Source organism: Dipodomys spectabilis, unplaced genomic scaffold (genome assembly GCF_019054845.1).
Source record: "Dipodomys spectabilis isolate Male_0828 unplaced genomic scaffold, ASM1905484v1 ptg000297l, whole genome shotgun sequence".
NCBI lineage: Eukaryota > Metazoa > Chordata > Mammalia > Rodentia > Heteromyidae > Dipodomys > Dipodomys spectabilis.
Window position 1 is genome coordinate 12,749,212 of NW_024870974.1, and position 22,671 is coordinate 12,771,882.

Below are 22,671 nucleotides of genomic sequence, written 5' to 3' on the forward strand. Positions count from 1 at the left end.
TACCACACAAACATAATGCCTACCTCTCTAAGATTAATACTGGCTTTGTGTGTGTGGGGGGGTAGTGAGGCCTGAGTTCTGGGCCTGGGCGCTGTCCCTCAGCTCTTCAGCTCAAGGCTAACGCTCTACCACTTGAGTCACAGCAACACTTCTGGCTTTTTCTGCTTATGTGGTGCTGAGGAATCGAACCCAGGGCCTCATACATGCACTCCACCACCGAGTCACCTTCTCAGCCCAATATTGGCTTTTTTGAGTAGTGCAATTGGACCAAAAAGCTATACATCAACTTGTCAAGTTGAATATTTACCTAAAATCACAAAACTACTTACTGGTTGATAATATTTAAACCCCATATAAGTAAGTAAAATATGTAATAGTGACTTCTAATACAGGCTATTGCTAATAATTCTAAATGAGCTGTAAAGAACTTTATTTTTCACCACTACTGAGTGAAAAGACATTATTACTTCCACTTTGCCACTGAGGCTTTGAGGTTCAACAAGTTTAAAAAGTAACTTCTTGAGCCAGGCGTCGGTGGCTCATGCCTGTAATGCTAGTTACTTAGGGGGCTGGGATCTGAGGATCACTGTTCAAAGCTAGCCTGGGCAGGAAAGGCCATGAAATGTTTATCTCCAATAAACCACCAGTAAACCAGAAGTGGCACTGTGGCTTAAGTGGTAGAGCACTTGCCTTGAGCTGAGGAGCTGTGGGACAGCACCCAGGCCCAGAGTTCAAGCTCCATGACCATGACTAACCAAAAAAAAAAAAAAAAGTAACTTGCTGAAACCATTAAGCTTTCAACATAAAGCCCAGAGAAGGACATCTTCAAGAGATTCTGTATTATAACAGCTGTCCTCTGAGAAGTCAATTATTATTAAGGAGTGCTTTCAAAAATGCATTGTATTTATTAACTGATTTGTTGAATGGCTTTACCTCTGGATAACAACTTAAAGATACCAAAATTATAATTAAAAGAGAGCTATCAGGACATTGAAAATTCTTAAAAGCACTTAGTGTTTACCCCCTACCCAAATACCTTTTGGGGAAGTGGGATTCCTCAGGTCTGCCTCAGCCTGACAGAGCAGGCATCTAAGGAAACAAATGGTTGACTTGGACCATGTATGGATGCCCCATTTCTCAACACAGCCAATGGTACTAAGTAATCAGCATCAATGCTACCACCTTTTGCAGAAGACCATGAAAATCCCAGTTACTGCACTCCCTCTGCAGACCAAGTGATAGCTACTGACATGGACCCACTTCAAACTATTCTATTTCGGCTTCTTGGTATGTCTTCAGTCCGCTTTAGTCCCTGCCATCTCTCTCAGATGTACCCATGCCTGATATTCTTTGTATAACCTTGATGTTTCTCTCTTAAACTTTCTGCTTTACTGCTAGAAATGCTGTTCCCTTGGAAACAAATTCCTCAACATCATGAACTCATGAGAGATCATGTTGGAATGACCAAAAGCCTGGCCCTTCCCGACGCCATTGGCTTTCCCTGAGCATTCTCAGTAGGAGACACTTCTCTTGGCTCTGGGTAGGCCAATCCCACGCAATCTCTTTTTAAAAACAATCAGGATTGGGCCATAGCTTCCCTTTCTCATTTATTCAACAAGGCAGCACATTTCCTAATACTTTCTGCACAAAGTTCAGTTCACATGGTTTCAGATTCAATGTTAATAACTTCAGCATGTTTTCAAAAGAATGAAAGACATGTGTACATAATCTCACAATGAAAAGTGATTTCCTATAGAATACAGTTTAGGAGGTATTGGAATTTTCCCCCAACCTCTTTCTCTAACCTGTGCCTTGGTCAAATAACTTCAACCAGCACAGGGAGGTTCTCTTTCCTAATAATACAAATCAGCTCTAATAAAATCCATTCATTGCATTGTGGTAACAGTGTTGGGGATGCGGCAAGTAATGCATCTTGAGCTAAGGGCCTAGGCACTTTCCCTTAGCTTGACACTCAAGGCTAGCATTCTACCACAGGGCCACAGCTCCACTTCTGGCTTTTTTGGTGGTTAATTTGAGGTAAGAGTCTCATGCACTTTCTACTTAGGCTGACTTCAAACCACAATCCTCAGATCTCATCCTCCTGGGTAGCTAGGATTGCAGGCGTGAACCACTATCACTGGCATTCCGTTGCATTCTGAACATGAGCCTTCTCTTCTTCAGGTGGCATAATCTTTGTTTAATCCTTTCTTATAGGAACCCCTTGGTTCTTCTATTCCACTCATTACATTTCTTTTTTTCTTAATATATATTTTTATGGTAAAGATACTGTACAGAGGGTTACAGTTACATGAGCAGGATAATGAGTCCATTAACTGAAGACCCAGAAATGAACCCACAGATCTATATCTAATCTTTTATAAGGGAGCTGAAAAATAGAATGGAAGAAAGAAAGCCTCTTTAGTAAATAGTGCTGGCAAAAACTAGTTAAACACCTGTAGAAAAGAAAAGCTAGATCTCCATATATCACCCTGCACCAGAATCAACTCCAAATGGATCAAAGACCTCAAAGTCAAAGCAGACACTCTGAAAACATTACAGGAAGGAATAGGAGAAACGCTAGGGTTCCTTGGCACCGGCCAAAATTTTCTTAATAAAGACCCAGAAACACAACATATCTTTTATTATATTTCTGTTGACAACTAGATGCATTCAGTTTTCCCGTGTGAGTCACAGAAATCAACTGTATGTTCCTTGAGTCAAAAGGGGGAAAAAAGAGATTGACAAAACTGCTCAGACTGGTGTAATTATGATAAAAAATAAAATTATAATTCCCCACTTTCATGACTGCCAATTACTGTAACTGTTAAAATAGCCTTGAAAAAAACACCACATAATAACTTTAAAGAACACAAAAGAAGAAACATCATCACAGGAGTTTCTGCAGGTAAGTTATCATTTGTTTTGCAATTCGAGTAAAAATAAACAGGGTGTGTCACTCCATCTCACTAACAGGAATGATCGAAAAACATACAGGACATCAAAATCCAGGGAAGCAGTTAAGCAAGGCTGTAATCAAAGTTTCTCTGTGGCACACACTTCTAGAAGCTCTGTATTTCCTTGTTCTAAGACTAATAATAACATCCTTTGACTTTATTGGGTACTGACAGTGTGTTCTATATTGTGTATAGTCTTCATTTTAAAACCACAAGTTGCCAGGCATTGATAGCTAATGCTAACTACTAAGGAGAACTGAGTTCTGAGGATCGGATCATGGTTCGAAGCCAACCTGGGCAGAGAAGTCCCAGTGAGACTCTTATCTCCACTTAACCACTCAAAAACCAGAAATGGAGCTGTAACTCAAAGTGGTAGAGTGCTAGCCTTGAGCAAAAGAGCTCAGGGACAGCGCCCAAGCCCTGAGTATAAGCCCCACAACGGGACGGAAGGAAGGAAGGAAGGAAGGAAGGAAGGAAGGAAGGAAGGAAGGAAGGAAGGAAGGAAGGAAGGAAGGAAGGAAGGAAGGGAGGGAAGGGAAGGAGAGAGAAAGAGAGAAAGAGAAAGAAAGATAGAAAGAAAGAAAGAAAGAGAGAGAAGGAAAGAACGAATAACTACACAAGTCAGTTTTCAATATAGTGCTTTCCAAATGAAAAGAAACTGATGAATTATGAGATTGCAAAAATCTATACATTTTTTCCATTATGCAAAAGGTAGGGATGCTTGCCACCCACCCAGATAGTGTGGCTACTTCCTTTACCATATCTACTTGGAGTGAAAATTTTGTGACTATTTAAATGATTTTCAAGTTTATTTTAGAAAGAGACTAGAAGCATATAATTTCTTATAAATCATATAAATTGAAATCAAAACATGATAATAATAAGGCATTAACTTTGAGAGTATCATTTATCAGTTTGTGTATCACATGTAACATATTTTCCTTATCTCAGAAGATATAATAAGTATCCATTTAGGTGGACACTTGAGGCTTGTAGCATTAAAGCTATTGCATAAAGGCATTAGAACTTGCCTTTAAGCATGGTCAATACATATTTCTCACATTTATAATGGAAATATATAAAACATATGATTGAAAGAATATATATCTATATAATTCAATTATATTTATAATTCAATTATACATTCAGTTATAAAATGGAAGTATAAAATTAATTATGAATTAATTTGTAATTGAAGTATATATAATTGAACAATTCAATTACAAATTAATTCAGTTATAATTATAATTCTGTTCTATCAAACACTAATGTATATCATATATTCATTGGAAAATCCCTTCTTACATCCAACAGTCCATCTTTTTTTTCTGATTCATAACCAAGCAAATCTAAGATATAAATACATACTGATCTAAAGCTTCTCACAATATACACCACTTGCTACCATTCAATATTTGTTTGCTCTTCTTAATTTTAAGGTGACATTTAAGACTACCAAACAAATATCTTTTAACTTTTTCTTAAAAAATCTTGAGAAGAGTAAATGATTAAATCATATGTTTCAATGATAACAACTCGTAGAGCCAGTTACCAGTTGAGCACACCTATAATCCCACTACTCAAGAATTTGAAATCTGAGGATCATGTTTCCAAAAAAACTTCATTATACACCGTTTGTATAAAGTCTTGCTAGTTATGTAAATTAAACTCATGATCAAAATGAAACTTTTAGAGCTACAATAAACAGTCTGTATGGACTATTCTGGTGGCCAGGTTATTATACATAGAAGATCAAAAACAGATACAAGTTACATATATTTTTAATTTAGTCCTATTGGTTGTGAAGCAGTTATTATTTTTGCATATCACTTGCATTGAGTTACCTACATGTTAAGAACTAGCTCAGATTTGTATTATTAAAATCCCACCCTAAAAACATCACAGCACCAAAACTGGGCCTCTTAATGAGACACCAGCCCAAGGAATGAAATCACCTTCTTTAGTTGTTTAATATCTCTTGTCTTCAATGAGTCGTGCTACCCAAGGCATGCTACACCAAAATAATGATCTCCAGGGAATTCTTTACCTTGGGATCATGTGACTCAACCAGACTGGCTGTAACAGTAATCTAGAAATAGGGTTTCATTATTACCAGTGGATCTTGGGGGGAAAAACACACACACAAAAAATACAAACAAGACAACTAGCATGTCTTTATTATTGAGCATCAAACTCACAATGCAAAGATTGCACAAAGATCTTTGGTTATTTTCCTGAAACTAGGGGGAAGGGAACATAAAGAAGAATATAGGCATATATAAGACAATACATACATGGAGAACTTTGGAATATGGCTACTTGGTCTCAAATCATTTCAAACTATATAATTATACATGATACAGTGCACTCTACAGTTTCTGTTTTTCCAAGTGCTTTTGGAAGATCAAACTCAGTGGGCCCATATTAAATTATATTTCTCACAGAGAAAAAGTCCCCTGTGAACATATTTAAGCTTATATTGACATTTTTTTCATGCTGTTTTAATCTGAGCTACCTTATATTTTAAAGATATTCCTAAAGGGAAATTATTGAAAAAATATTTGCATAAGTATGTTTGACAGCAGATATAATTTGTTTTTTATTCAAACATATTCTGCTGAATTTCAGAAAGATAAATGCTAATGGCTTGACAGTAATATATACACTAGTCAACTACAAGTTTATCCAAATTCAAGTCACTGCAACTGGCTACAAATCACTGTTTGTTATCCAAGTGTCTTAAATATTTGTAAGTAAGCACATTATATAATTAAGCAGTATCATTTCTCAGTATAAGACATATTTTCCCCTGGATTTTCTTTAATTGCTGAAATGTTGTGTTATCTTAGCATCTGTGTTGAAAGACAGTGTGTCCAAATAATGAAAAAAGGCAGTAACTACAATATACAGTTATATCAAGAAATCCAGAAAGAAAAATATAAATATTTTATATTGTATATGAAAAATAATTATCAAACTGAATCTATTCTTGAGAAGAAGCTGATGTATTAGAAATGAATATTGTCTCTTATATTTTGTTTCCCTGATTGTGATGGATAACAACAAATTTGAGAATTTTCTGGAATAAGCCGGTTGATAAAGACATTAGGTTTTGCAGGCTTTGTTACAACTATCAAATTTTGCCTGATTCTGTCTTTGTAATTGCTAAGTAGGCCTACACATGTGTGACTAAACAAATATAACTGCATTTCAATAAAGCTTAACTTATAAAAATGAATGATAGATATATTTGATGTGCAAAACATTCTCCAGTTCTTGAACTAGTTCAATGTGGTTACTAAGAAAAACCAGAAAACTTGGACCCATCCCTTCCCCTCAAAAAATATATTTTTTAGAGATTTTGGACATATTCTTCAAAAGTCAAAGACCTGCAAAGCCAAGATTCTTAGAAGCTCATGTTTGGTGTCAATTTTAGCCTTGAGCTCATTTGCCAATTAGAAAGAAAAAACCCAAAATTAAGTAGAAACCCATGCTAGAGAATGGCAGATCTTGAGCAGAGCTGTCATGGGGTTGAGAAAACAAATTTGGGATTTAAGTGTTCTGAGAAATGAGATCCTGAAGAAACTCTGGTCTTTTGTCCACTGGTAACACATCCGGGTTCCCAGTGACTGATATGTATCCTGAAATCACCCCACTAGGAGTGGACTGAGATGGGATGATTAGATGCCCAAGCATAGCACTTCTGCAGGAAGCTAAATAATGTCAGAGCTCCAGCCAGGTGCCTGTAGCTCACACCTGTAGTAATTTTAGCTGCTCAGAATTCTGACATCTGAGGATTGCAGATCAAAGCCAGTTGGGGCAGAAAAGTCCAAGAGACACTTAACTCCAATTAAACACAGAAATAGGTCTGTGGCTCAAATGGTAGAGCACTAGCCTTGGACAGAAAAGTTCAGGGACAGTGCGCAAACCTTGAGTTCAAACCTCAGGACTGGCGTGTGCATGCACACGCACACGCACGCACACACACACACACACACACACACACACACACACACACACACACACACACACACACACAACTCCAAGCTACCCATGTCATTTTTTAATCATTCACACCAGATAGCATAAAACTAGTCAATAACAAAGGGCATCTAATTCAAAAAGACTCACAAAAGCTTCAACAAGGAGTTGTAAGACGATTCTTAACATGATTATAATATATATATTCAAAACATGACATGAACACAGATGAAAAGGAAGAGTAAATGGAAAGTAAAAGAAACTAAAACAAGTTTTTCTATGCTCAGAGAGGCAGCATGCTAGAATTATGATAATGATGCCTCATTTCTTACAATATTTACTTATATGGAATTTACAATATTGACTCTTTTATACCTTTTATTCTCATGATTGTATGGGAAAATTTTCAATTAAGTTTCTCAAATAAATAACACTAATGATACTCATGCTTATGCTCAAATGCTTGATCCTATCTTTCTCCTATTTACATTTAACTTCTAAGTAAATTCATTAATACATATTTACTAACACTATGTATTTGTTAACACTTGAAACTTTAAAGCATCCTTAATTCTTTTCAAACTAGGGCACATGCGAACACTAAATTGAAAATGATGAGCAACTCATAAGGACAAATCTGAGACTTAGATTGTCCCAGAAATACAAGGTCATATCAGGTCCCATCAAAATATTCAAGAATAAAAGATCATAGTCATCATTAGAATTTCACAACTTCACTTTACACATGAGAGAAAGAGAATGAAAAAGATGGCTAGAGAGAGTTGTGTAAGGGAGAGAAAATCTATGCCATTGTGGAATAAGAATAAGGTTAGAAAATAGAATATCTTCCATGTAATGTAAAAGAAAAGGAGACTTAAAACATCACAACGTTCTTCTTTATCCTACAACCAATAGCTCTGACAAGTCATGAAAGTACTAGACTATTGTTGGCATGCCATAAAGCAGAATGTGATACTGAAACATGTCCATAAAATGCATCTTTCACCTCATCAAGCAAGGACTCTGTTAAAGAGCAGCTGGTATGGAGTTGATACCATAAAACTTTATTATAATTATATATAATTCAGATAAGAAGAGAATGGTTAAATTTCCTTACTGAACCTACTACATCTGATGTGAGAAATACACACTAAAGTCCCTATGGTTACTTTGTCAAAACTAACTTGAAGTAAGAAGTACTCAGCTACCTGAGCTATCATCATAGCTAAAATTATAAAATAAATTAATAAATGTTTAAGGCATTTATTTTTGCCATTCAATTGTCTTCCTTCCCTCTGCATATACCAAAGAAATTTTAGTGAGGCACCCTATACCCATGGATGGGATAAGTCCTTTAGAAAAAAATCAAATAAGCAAACTTGTAATCTATAGTGACAGCCCACGCACTATTTTTAAAAATAACAACAGCAACAATAATTTAAAAGTATTAAATAATTGTTAAGTAATTTTAAAAATATAAGCTGTGTGGATAACTAAATGCACATGTGCACCAATAAGAACATGGAAGAAGTTTTAGCAAAAAAAGATAGTATTTGAGGTTGAGCATACACAGGCAAAGTAAGGGGAGAAGGGCATTCCAAGCTTTAGGGAAACAAATGTACAAGAGAATACAGAGGCCACTAGACCAGAAAAAAAAAAAGGCATACACTGGCCAGAGCAGAGAAGATACATTAATGGAGAGATCAAGCTGGTAACCAGACTATGAGAACTTTGAACAGATATTAAGAGATTTGACCTTATATTCCAGGAAACACAGAGTGGTAGAAATATTTTTAGGAAAGAGACAGAACAAGGCAGTGGCACTGACCAAGATGTATGTATTCCTGAATTGACATGTTCAATGGGATACCCTTTGTACAACTACATAAAGACATCCCTCCACACACACACATACATATATATGTAGCCAGGTCCTGGTGGTTCATGCCTGTAATTCTAGGTACTCAGAAGGCTGAGATCTTACGATCCTGGTTCAAAGCCTGCCAGGGCAGGAAGGTCCATGAGACTCTGATCCCTAATGACCAATAAGAGGTTGGAAGTGGATCGGCAGCAGATCAACTGGTAGAGTACTAGCTTTAAACACAAAAACTCATAGACAGAGCCCAGGCCCTGAATTCAAGCCCCAGGAATGGTAAAGAAGTAAAAATAATAAAATAAAGAAAAGGAGAAAAAGGAAATAATTACTCTCTCTCATGCTTCTCGGCAGTATTTAGACTTTCTATATATTACTTTTCAACTTCTCCTTCTACAGATGACAAAACAGATTTGAAGACATAAAATAGCTTCCCAGGGGCACTTGTTATGCAGATGTCAGAGAGGAGATTCTCTCCAAAGTCTGTGTGACTTCATTGTTTATGGCTCTTAAACACTGTGCCATACTGCTTCTCCGGTATGTGACTATTGTGATATTTTGTTTATTTAAAGTAATGAAAAGTTGGACTAGAGCGTTGATTATCCAAGCAGAGGATAAATTATGAAGAGAAAGATAGCAAAACAGAAGCCCTTGTCAACATAACGGGTGAGTATTGTTTGGGGCATTTAGCAAAATAGTGGTGGAAGTAACCTGCAATTGTTTGGGGAAAAGGAAAAGCTTATTTTAAGATGCACCCTATTAACACCTTGTGAATGAAATGGAATAGCAGGAAAGAGATGTAGCAACTGGGCCGACCAGCAACCGGACTAGAGATGGTTCCTGCTTCATTGACCATTCATCCTTTTCTTTTTCATTCCACTCCAAGGATTCTGTGTTTGTTTTCAGGATGGTTTGTTTGAGTCATCTCCCTTCTTTTCTCATTATAAATTTTGCCAAATGTCTTGATAGGCCTAGCATCTAATCTATCTTCAAAACCAAATACTTCATTTTAAATCTAATTTGAGTCTTTTTTTTGTCCATATATATTAAAACGTATGCATAATCATTGCGTTTAAAGGGAATATGACAACCCTGTAATTTTTCATTTAGACAAACCGTTTCCCTTTTTTCATTCTTTGTATTCTTCAGTTTCACGAAATAAATCCTCTTTCTTTTTAAATTGACGAGGCAGCATAGTTCTTAAGCTCAGAGTGCTTTAGTAAAAGTAGTAGCTTTGGATCACCCATCAACTGACATAGTCCATTTGGACTGTAATAAAACAGCAGCACAGACTGGTGTCTCAGAAAGCAGATATTATTTCCGCACAGTTCTAGAGGCCAGCAGCTTCAAGTTCACAGTCCGGATGTGGCTGTTGGTGAGCACCCTATTCCTTGCATGCTCTTAGCTACCTTCCTCTCTGCGCATGGCAGAGGGATGGCTCTGCTGTCCCTTCCTCTTTTTACCAAACCAGCCTTCCATTTCAATAACTTCATTCACCTGTGCTACTTTCTCACTAGACCTAGATAGAGGGTTTGCCATTTAAACGGCAAATTTGGTGGAAAGCAAAGCAATCAGTCCACACAATAGTCCCAGCTCCTTTTCACTTCTAAAGCTGGGAAAGTCTTCAGTTCCCTCTCTTTTCTTAGATACATGTAGCCACTGGGCCGCAGTGTCATAGTCTTAATCCCACAGTCCTTGATTGATCTAAGATGATCTTTGCTACATCTCATGAACTTGATTCTGATACCTCCTGCATATGGAAAGAGAATGAATCCCATACAGGACTGTTATTTTCACAACATGCTTCTGGATGAGGGAAAAAAATAGCATAAAGTTCTCTTAACTTCTTGGCCAGTTTACTAATGAGGTCACCAGGGAGAGTTATAGGTAATTTCTTAATATCAATGCAGAGTATTCAAGGATGGCTGCCAAGTACACAGATGAGCATGTAAGAAGAAGCATTGAGCTTCTGCCCTGTGATCTGTTCTCCAGCCTGGCCATCCTCTGTCTGGTCCTGTCTTGACTAGAACAATTAAGACCTCATGTTCCCCTTACCAAACCTGCTTTCATCTCCATGCATATACGCTGGTAGACTGGTTTCCATGCATGCTACAGCATACATGACTTAAAACAACAGAAATTTACTTGCACACAATTTCAGAGGCTGCAGGTCTAACAGCAAGTGTTGGATGTCTCCTAAGGCAGATGGCCACTTTCTAGCTCTATCTTGTGTTTTTCACTCTTTCTATAAGAATACTAATCATATTGGATTCAAGTTCTAATTTTACAGCCTAATTTAACTTTGATTACCTCTGTAAAGAGCCTATTTCCAAATATGGTCACACGGTGGGGAGGGGCGGGGGTTAAGGGCTTCAAAATATGAGCTTTAGGTCAATAAGAGCCATTCTATAACACATGATTTTCTTAGACGCTTATCTTTTAAGCTAGACTTTATTTTCTACCAAAGTCTTACATACTTATTTCTTGGGAGCAAAACAAATCTGACCTTCTTTCCTTCCTCCCTCCCTCTCTTTCTTTGTACCTTTTCCCCTCCTTTACTTCCTTCCTTTTTACTTTCCTTCCTTTTTATCGTCCTTCCTTCCTTTCCTCCCTTCCCTCCCTTTTCTTCCTTCTGCTTTCTCTCCCTCCCTCCCTCCGTCCCTCCCTCCCTCCGTCCCTCCCTCCCTTCCTTCCTTCCTTCCTTCCTTCCTTCCTTCCTTCCTTCCTTCCTTCCTTCCTTCCTTCCCTCCTTCCTTCCTTCCTTCTACCCGGCTTTTTCTCAATTCTACACAAAATAAAACCTTTTTCTAACCAAATTAATACATATCATAAGCAAAGCATCACATGGAGAATAGTTTTATTTTTCATGTGAATGTATCTCTATTCTGAACGTTTTTCACTTACCAAACTCTGAGAACAGACTTTAACAAAGATTTAAGTCTATTTTGACTCTTCTTTTGATTTGCCTATGATCAACCTACCACCAATATTACTTTCAAGAAAACATTTTAGATGGTTGAAAAATATCAGTGTTGGGCTGGGAAGGTGGCTTAGTGATAGAGTGCTTGCCTTGTAGGCATGAGGCCTTGGATTCGATTCCTCAGCATCACATAAACAGAAAAAGCCAGAAGTGATGCTGTGGCTCAAGTGGTAGAGTGCTAGCCTTGAGCTGAAGAGCTTAGGGACATTGCCCAGGCCCAGAGTTCAGGCCCCATGACCAACAAACAAACAAACAAACAAATAGTGTTTTTTAAATATATTTTTAAGTTTTCAAAACTGAATCTCATTTTTCCAATAACTTATTACTGAATATTCACTCTCTTTCATTCACATCATTTTCCTTATAAACATACCATACACCTTGAAGGAAAAAGCTGAAGCTGTGACATCTTGTGTTCTTGATTTTATATATTAGCTTTATAGTCACACTGCAAAGAACATTCCTACAAGGTTTACTGAAACAAGAGCTGCTAAAGTGACAAGTTGTGTTGATGATCTAGGAAGCCTTGCTAAGGATAAAAGGATAATTAACCTCATCCTATGTATCTATGTGAGGAATAAAAAAATGCTATATGTTTTATACATGATTTAACCACATCCATACCTTCATTAGAATTAAGAAGGAAAAAGAACCATTCCTGTGGATAACTACATAAAGATAATAAAAATATCTTTTTGAGAAAAAACTGTGTTGTAATCCTTACAACACAGGAGGCTGAGATCAGAAGATCATGGTCCAAAGTCAGCCTAGGCAGGAAAGTTTTTGAGACTGATCTCCAATTAACCATCAAAGAACCCCCCATGGTTCAAGTAGAAAAACAGATAAGCAAACAACAAAAACAAAAACGTGAGTATTTGGACCACTACTGAAAACATATTATTCCTCCTGGGCTGTGGTTTAAAATGAAAAAGATGTGTGTGGTGTTTGTGGAGGGGGTAGTTGTGGGAGAGAGAGGGTAATGCACTAAGAAATTTTATGTCCTGTGTATGGAGACAGTTTATGAGATTTAGGATAGAGCCCAGGCTAATTTTGTTCTGTCTGGCCAAACAAGACAAGAATTTTACTACTTTAGGGTGGTAAAAAGACATAAAATGTCACAGAGCTAATACAAATGACACAAGGGGCAAGACATTAAAAAGGAATCTATTCATTGCTCTACTGCTAAGAGCGAGAAATTACATCAGAACAGAAAACAAAGGTGAAAAGCTGAAGTTAAAAGCAGATAGAAAAAGTAAGTTAACATAATGAAGGTAAACACTAATAATAAACATGCCAAGAAATGTTTCAGCAGCAAAGTTTGTAGATTTTTTAATATTGCAATATTTTTCAAACCCATATTTGAGTTACTACATTATATGAATACTTTTCAACAACAAAATATATCTCTGTATTTGTTGCATGAAAAGAGCTGTATATCATAACTACATAACTATAGGATTATTTTCCCCAAACTAAATTCTAACAATGTTTTGGCCTCTGGTACAGAGGTATATGTATCCATGGCAATATTAGCTGGGTTTGCTGTTTCCTTTATTCTTTTTTTCTTTCTTTCTTTCTTTCTTTTTCCTGTGCCCATTTTGGGGCTTGAACTTAGGTCCCAGGCCCTGTCCCTGAGCTTTTCTCTTAGCTCAAGGCTAAAAATTTACCACCTGAACCACAGCTTCACATCCCATATTTTGGGAGTGTTTAATGGAGATAAAAGGCTCACTGACATTGTTGCCTGGGCTGGTTCAAACCGTGATTGTCAGATCTCAGCCTCATGAGTGGCTAAGATTACAAGCATGAGCCACAGACAACCTGCTTAGGTTTTCTTTTTATTATTATTCTTTACCCCCAATTTTCCTTCTTCTTATGGTTTCTTGAGGGAAAAATCTAACTTTGGTATGTAGTTAACAATTTGCCAGTAAAATGGATAGTGTGAGATGTCAAGTAAGAAAAATGTCTAGAAGAAACAATTTGAGAATATTTATAGTTTGCAATTATCTCCCCAGTGAAAGTTAAATTTGACACAGTCCCAGCCAAGGAAATTTCTAAAGTACTTAAATATAATATATATGTATATATACATAGATATATGTAGATATTTCTCAAAAAAATGTGTCAAGAATGAGGAAAAGCCTTCCAATATTAGAAACTGAACCTTAGGTTCTAAAGTTTGAGATTCAAAAACAATGGGATGTGACAACAGAGTTTTCATTCTGTATTGAAGTGCAGCATATTTTATCAAGGACTATTTTTATAAATATGGATTAAAATTATGGCCCAATGGTAAGTTCTTTAAAACTATTGGTTTTAAGTTTTGCAAAACCCTAAATTAGAAATAAATATCATAGTCCAGAAAACAGTGAATTAAAAGCCAGTGTCATCTATGAATAAATAAATAGTAATTAATTGTAGCTTAGTTCTAAGAATTGATCTCTCCATATACAAGGGAAATACAACTGCCACTTTGGAAACAAGGAAGCGTGGATTTAGAGTAAAGAAGAATTATTTGGGGGAAGCTGTAAATGCACTATAATTATTTACATTCACATGCAAGTAGAAGACAAGAATACTGCTTTTATAACAAAAATATCTGTGTCAACAAACATTTATGAAAATTTCATAAACCAGAACTAAAATCATTAAAATATTTTAAAGTCTAAATATAGGTTTTGTGCTCAGGCTAGTTGCCTTTTCTGGCCTCCTACCTGAATTTGCTGTAAAGTTGTATATTCTGCCTTGAGACTTGGAAATGTGGACAGAATAGTTAGCATTCCTATAACAAGCAAAAGTTCTGAAAAGGGCTGAATGAAGCAGGAAAGAAACAGCAATGCGAGAACACAGGCAGTATTCGAGAGAAAATAAGAACCAAGGATGTACTAACAAGATAGGATAAAACTCAAATCTGGGCAACAAGTTTGGAAGGAATGTAAGCGTAAGCTTTTGTTTTTAAGTGGGAGCAAGAGAGGAGAATTGAGAATCAAAAGTTTATTTGGATGTTTCTATTACCAGACATCATTTAAAGCTAATCTTAAAACTAAATTTATGAACAAAAACATATCCTCTTCTTATACACCTGAAAACCTAAAGCAAGCACATCAATAAAATTGATTTAGCCAGGTGTGATGGCATAAATTTGTAATCTCAGCTAATCAAGAGGCAGAGATGAGGAGGGCCCTGTCTTACAAAGTAGCCTTGACAAAACAATATTCACTAATCTGTAAGGCAGGCCATAGATTTTTCTAAAAGTTCATGGTATTATGTCAGGACAGGAAATATGATTCATGGTAGTTTCCTATTCTTTTCAAACTTGGCACCTGCCTTAGTCAGCTAGAGGATCATCTAGTCAAACAGAAGGCAAGTGGACACATGGAAATACTTATTTGCACAAGCATTTGCCATCAGTATGAATTCTATTCTATTCTATTCTAACCGTAGTTCTATATTTAAATTTAATTTTAAGTATTTTGTTAGAAAGAGTAACAGAAAGATAATGGATTTTAAGTTTATAATTTTTCACTTTTTCTATTAATTGTACAATGGAGCTTTGTCGTGATATTTACAACATATTACTTAATGTATTTTGATCAGTTATCCCATCTATATTAGTAATATTTGAAAACTGGGCATAGAAGGGCACACATAATCCCAGGAGACATAAAGCATGATGATCTCTGTGCAAAGTAGGCACCAGGAAACACCAAGAAAGTAATTTCCTGGAAAAAAAAAAAAAAAACTCAAGTAAAAAAGGATTTGGAGCATGGCTCAAGTGGTAGAGGTCCTGTCTACCAAGCATAAAATGCAGTAAGCAAATCCCAATGCTACCCCCCAAAAAGATGATAATTTCAGAAATAACTATTTCCATTATTAAATCTAAACTGCAGTCAATATTTAATTTCCTCTTAATTTTGTTTTCATCGAGGCTAAAATGGCATAGGTAAGAAGTTAGCTGTCCTCCACCTCAATTTGTCACTAGATGGGAACAAAACATTTTCACTCATGTGTAAACATGTAAATGCCTTAGTTAGGGATTGCATGATGTACTCTTAATTCAAAGTACCACCATTTGTAGACTGTGATTAGCAGGAGACATTCCACATCTTGGTTTCAAATGAAAGCAAAACACAATCTCAGTAAAGAAATTAAAATAAAAAAGAAAAGGAAGAACAAGGTGTCCTGGAGGAGGAACAACAATAACAACAACAACTGTGACCTTTCCGAAGTACCTGTCCCTTAAATGGCTCTTCCTCCCTCTCTCCCCTCCCCCATCTCCCATCTCCCCCTGGGAGTGCTGATTACAGTGAGGAGGCCCTGGAGACTCAGGAGGGTGCCATCTGCTGGATATTTGCTAAGTTGCAGCTGGAATCCTTGCTGCCACATTTAGCCAATTGAACTTCACACAAGCATGGGAGTTGTTTTTACAAGAGGAGCAGGAACTCAAGATTCAAGAATATTGAAAGTTAGACAAGCACACCAGGGCCCTTAGACTGGTTATTTGGTTTATTATTGAACGTAATTGGAACTCAAATAGAGCATTACCAGACCTGCTAGGTAGAGAGAGGCTGATATTCATTGATAATATGGGTTGCTGTTTGTTTTCTTACAAGACATCAGATAAGAATCATGACTAAAAGATGTTGCAAGTTCATATGACAGGTGTATTGGCTCCTTTCCAAACAGTGCCAACAAATTGTGTAAGACAGGACAAAGACCCAACAGGGAAAACTATGTTGAGAAGTGACAATAAATATATCTGTAGATAATAAACATTTTTATAGAGTTACGACATTATATGAAAATAATCATGAGATGAATTAAAAATAGTTTGCATGGTTCTCCTTTGCTATTGTCATTCCTATTTATAAACAAAACTGAAGACAAAACTAGTAACAATAGATTGTGTGAGTGTGTGTGTGTGTGTGTGTGTGCGCACGTGCATGCCAGTCCCAGAGCTTGAATTCAGGGCCTGGGCACTGTACCTGACCTTCTTCAAGGCTAGCACTACTTGAGCCACAGTTCCACTTCTGGGATTTGGGGGATTAATTGGAGATAAAGGTATAAAACACTATGTTGAAAACGAACTTCATAACTTGGTGGGGGTCGGGGGTAGTTGTAGAGGTGGGAGGGAAGGGATGGTAGGGGGAAAACAAAGGAGAAGGCAACAATGCTCAATAGGAAATGTACTCATTACCTTGCTCGTGTAATTGTAACCCCTCTGCACAGCATATTTATAATAAAAAAGTACCAAAAAAATTAATATGACATCTGATTTGTGGGTTTAGAATGAGTTTTTATTTTTGCCCTGAAGTTAAAATAATGATGTACAAAAAAAATGTACATTTGGAAAGGGTATCTATGTGTAAAAAAATACAATGCATAAGCCTGTAAGCTTTGCCTCTAATCTTTAGGTTTAGAAGACAATTTTGGAAATATAGTTAACAGGCATTCAAACATTCTACTCTACCAAAAATCCATCTCATAAAATTATCTCTACCATGTAGTGTTTGGCATATACTGTGTAAATTAAATCTAGCATGTTGCTGACTTCTCTACTTCACATTCTGAGAAAGAGTATGTACCTTCTCCACTTACTTTAAAGAGGAAACCCTGTCACACAGCTATTTTTATTGTTATGTCCTTAGACTCTCAGGTGGATCATTTTCATTCCATCAACAACTACTTAATGTCTGGCTTGAAATGAATGTTATATATTTTTATTCACTTAGATATTAAACAGCAAATATATTGTAAGTTAAGCAGACAGGACAAGGAATCAAGTTCCCAAACTTATCCTCCTGAACTCTCTGAGTACCATTGAAAAAGAAAAGACCACCACGCAAATGCTTTTAGCAACTAGGAATTGTTGGTGGACATAGAATTTACAAGGGAACTTCATAAATAATTGGAAGAGCAATTAGGAAACACAGACTTAGCGAAGAGTGACCTGAACACATGTTCATTTTTGTCTTAACTTCAGTAAGAAACCTGGTTTCTAGGTGGGAAAATTCAGTAGAAAGGTTAATTATTGTTATTGTGGAAAACTGAGGTATCATCAGGTAGCAGACATCTGCAAAAGATGTGCAGATGGATTTGAAAGGAAGTAAATCTCATGTAAGTAGAGAAAACTTTGTATGCTTAACGTAAACAGCATATTACACAGTATTCTAACCCAGTGCTTCTACTGCAGGATGCACAAGAGATGCACATGCAAAGTGTGCAATATGGTGATGTTCAGGCTCAATGCTGGACTTGGTAAAATCAGCTCCAGAGTAGTGGTACCTCAATCAGTGCTTACCTCCACACCTGCTTTCTATTTCAAGGAGTTTCAGGGCCAAACGTACTACTAGATTCACAATCATATTATCCTTAAGTAATTTTATAAAGGAGATGCCATATAAAAAAGTAGTTTATGAATACAGTATATCTTGTCACAACCCTATATTTACTTTGAAAACTGAAGTACATTTTGCTGAAAATCCATGTTACAAAATGTGATGCAAAAATGTGGATTTAATGTTCTGTTGCTAGTGGTGACTTTTATTAGTATTTATAATAGGCATTATTATAAATAGAACTTAACATTCTTGCTGATGTTAATTAGATAGAAAAGGTTGATATTAACTAAATAGAGAAATTTATTTGAAAAATCAAACATTTTAAATGCTGCATAGAGCTTTCCAAAGAAATTATTTATGCTCAACAAATTTAATGAAGGTAATTGATCTATAAACTGTACACCTCCTTAGAGCCAGTAAGTTATTCCTAATAATTTTAATACAATGTCTGATTTTAAAACCATGTTTAATTTTAAGAAAATATTTAATCAAGATTTGTAATTTAAATTTTTTCTCTTAAAGTTTTTCTTTGTGTATAACCAAGGTCAATTCCTGGTTGTAAATTTACCCAATAGATTACTTTATAATAAAAAGATTTTAGGGAAAAATATGAAAATAAGGTCATGATCAATGATATAAAATGTATCATAAATGTTATTAAAAAGAATAAACAAATATCTGCATATCTTACAAGCTAAGCTCTTTACTGAATTTATGTAACGAAAGATGAAAACATATTCTACCCTGATATATTAAAAATAAGTGCTTATTTCAGTTGAAAAATTAAATAATATGAATCCACAAAGTTAAAAAAAAGTTCATCTGAGCTGACTAGTTATTATTAAAGTCAAAATGTGAATTGTAGTTTGAAAACTTTCCATGGGCATAGGTGATTTTCATTAAAGGCATCTAGTCTGGATAGGATATTACAGAATACTTGTTCATACTAATCATACAATAACATTGCTATAACTTAATAAAGAATGTTCTGTGGCTGGGTTCCATACACATTTATAACTAGTATTCAGTCCGCATCAGTTTAAAAATGAAATCGCTTTAGTTTTTGTTTAATGAAGAGAAACAAATAGGAATATAAAAACATCCTAGATAAATTCTGAGTATTTTTTCTAGAGTATTTATCACTGAATATTTTTAAATCACAAAATGAAGTGCCCTAAGAAAGTCTCTTGACACATCCTGTCGGCCCTTCTTATTTCCCTTCTCTTATTGATTTGTTATCAAATCCACACCAGAAAGGTAGAAGTTTGACAGCATCATATTACAGACTTTGAGATTAATATCCTTTAATATAACAGATGTTATTAAGTTTGCCTTGTTCAAAGATATTCTGACTACATGTTAAACACAAAGGTTGGAGAAGATTCTAATTTATCTCTTCATCTACAGAAAAAACAACCACTTAACGCTGTCAGTATAGAAACCATAAAATCACACATAAAGTTGTATGGTGGTAAATATTTGACAGCAGGCTTGCAAAAATAAAAAAAGCCCTAATTTGCAATGTTTGCCAATTTCTGTAGCATAAATACTCCCCCATGGCTGATTCTGAAGCATCAAGGTGACATAAATGAATCTACAATTGGAAAAGAGGCAGAAGAGCTGGAAGGTAGGACTTCCACCATATAAATCCAACAGGTGTAAACTACCTCTTAAGTGTACATAATACTAAAATAAAGTAGAAATGAGTTTGATTGCTGAATCCCCCTTTAAAATCATGCCATGTTCAATTATATGTATGTCTACTTTGATGTATTTTATTAACTGCCAGCTCACACAATTACTCAAATTCTAATAGTGGTTGAGAATCACATTGACATTGCACACTTTATAGACCATCCCAGCATTATGAATAGATGTGGAATACAGAATGTATTCCTCTTTGTTTATAACAAGCAAAAGGAATGGGACTACAGAATAGAAATATCCAACATCTCTGGCCATCATTTTCCTGAAGCTCTCTTCCTTCTTCTAGATTCAGTTCTGCACCCAAGTAGCAGCTGATAGAATTATTACCACCAGAGTATTAGAAACACAAATATTGGCAAGTATTATTTGCAGGTAGCCAGAATATTATTACTCCAAAGTAATAAGGGGTTTTTTTTGTTCTTGTGCTATTAAAATCTTGTATCAACAAGGAAAAATGTATTGAAACTTAGAGGCTGGATATAGTAAGTTCCTAAATTCAAACTCACAAATCTAAGGCTAGTTTTCTACTTTCCCACTTAACAAAGGACAATTTCTGGCCCTCATATTATTCACACACACACACACACACACACACACACACACACACACACACACACACACGAGTAATATGTATACATCTTCTAGAATGATCACAATATAATTAATAATTATGAAAAGATTATACATTCTTTTTTGGGGGGAGGGTCCGGTCATGGGGCCTGAACTCTGGGCCTGGGCACTGTCCCTCAGCTCTTCTGCTCAAGGCTAGCGCTCTACAACTTGAGCCATAGAGCCACTTCTGGCTTTTTTCTTTTTGCTTATGTGGTGCTGAGGAATCGAACCCAGGGTCTCATGCATGCAAGGCAAGCGTTCTACCACTGAGCCACCTTCCCAGCCCAGATTATACATTCTTGAATATTAAACACTACTGGAATTAACAGATCCAAACATCCTATGATGAGTTTTCATGATATGCTCACCATCTGACTGATTATGTGTAAATTCACAGGGCTAAATTATCCAAAAGTTCAGACTTTCACTGGATCGATTATTATTAGAGCAGAATTCACTAAAAACAAACCCTACTTTGTAGTGTCATTTAAAAAGAAAAAGAAGCCCCAATATCATGAAATGAAGCAGGTTAAATCCCTCTGTCCATAGCTTGAAGCTCATTTCTCTTTACCTGACAAATAGGGAAGGCTTGGCTCCCATGTGTTCTTCCACTGAGCCTTAACATCCTAGAGCTGAATTTTTGAGGGACTATTTATAAACCAGAACTCTGAACCATTCATTTGAACTATCAGAAAGCCCAGGAGGAGTCTGACCTCGGCCCAATGTCATGCCGTTAATTACAGCCAGATCCAGGGTCTGACCAGGTCTGTGCCCCTCACTGTTTCCTAGCACTGAAAGACATTAATCTCTCAGTAAACCATTACCTCTTGAAGTACTCTCTTCATCTTTAGTAATAAGGTCTTCACTGCGGTGCAGTCCTGTAGCATCAGCCTGAATGGTAGAGAATCTATGCCTCCATTCTCTTCCACACTTGGTAGAGGCCGGTCCACAGAAGGACTGCTGGGTATCCGCCCAATGTGAGAACACCTCAATTCCTGGTCAACGTCCTTTGTTAATTTCAGGGAAAGGCTCCTAACAAGAAAAACAGAAACAGAAATTACAATGCAGTATAATTTGAGGAGGAATACCAACCCTCAATTTGATCAGAGTCATTAAGTATATTCAATAAAAATTCCTCATGGGACCCATGCCTTCTGCAGAAATGATCAAGTTATACATTAAGTGGTTGAGATTCAGAGACAATTACTATCTTAGAAGATGATCTTTCCACAATCAAGGTTTCAGGGATGTATTGTATTTATTTAACACACATGGAAACATGGAAATAAACAAGAAAGTCCTTGGAATACCAATTTTATACCAAAAGTTTCTCATGATATGCTTAAAATGAACTCTAATGAAAAGTTCAAGAAGCAAAACTGATAAGAAAACTAGCACTCATTAATTTAAATCACTATGGAAATTATTAAACATTTTAGTGACTTTTAGCTCGGAATCATGCATAAGACTTTATGTAAGAAAGAAAGAAGTGTGAGATGTATGAACTCCATGATTTATAAGGGGAAACAATAAACCACTAGTCCCAAGATACCACTTTAGTAGAAGGATCATTTTGAGCAAAGAAAACCATCAAGAAGCTGGTACAAGAAAATCTCCCTGCCCTCCTCCTATGCTCTTAAAAATCAAATTTGCATTTGAAAAGATGCCCCTTTGCCAGAAAGGACATTAGTTAATTCTGAGAAAATGTCTACCCCTCCTTAGCACAGAGAAGCATGAAACAACCAACTGTATTAGCTAGCTTTTGCAGTTCATTATGTTTATCTTCCCTCTATATTCTGCCAAAGAAACTCCAAGTCCTTCTCTTTGCTTTATCAATTCTCTAAAATTTATTAGAGTTTTGTTGTTGTTTGTTAAGACATTGTGTAAGCCCCAATGCTCTTTTCCTCATGAACTATTCATCTCTCACATTCCTGTGTATACACAAGGTACACATGTCAATAACCTTATTTATGTTTCCCTTCTTGATCTGTCTTTTGATGATCTAATTTGCAGGACCCCAGTAGAGAGAAGAAAATCAAGTAACAAAGTGCTCACCTGTGAAAAGCTGCTTCTAGACTGACAAAAGATAGCTTTACAAGAGTGGATGAATTACAGCATACAGACAAGTCCAACATAACATATAAAGACCTTAAGAAATCTTCTGCAGAATATAAATACCACATACAGACACATATAGATATAGAGATAGATATAGAGATAGATAGA

At 36.1% G+C, this 22,671-nt stretch overlaps 1 protein-coding gene across 1 annotated transcript in view; it reads right to left on the reverse strand.

The window, feature by feature from the left end:
* Positions 1-22,671, reverse strand: part of Ccser1 (coiled-coil serine rich protein 1) — a 389,496-nt gene that overhangs the window by 127,578 nt on the left and 239,247 nt on the right. Inside the window, 1 exon segment of the mRNA XM_042701889.1 lies at positions 21,270-21,477. Within this exon segment, the coding sequence (XP_042557823.1) occupies positions 21,270-21,477 (208 nt within the window).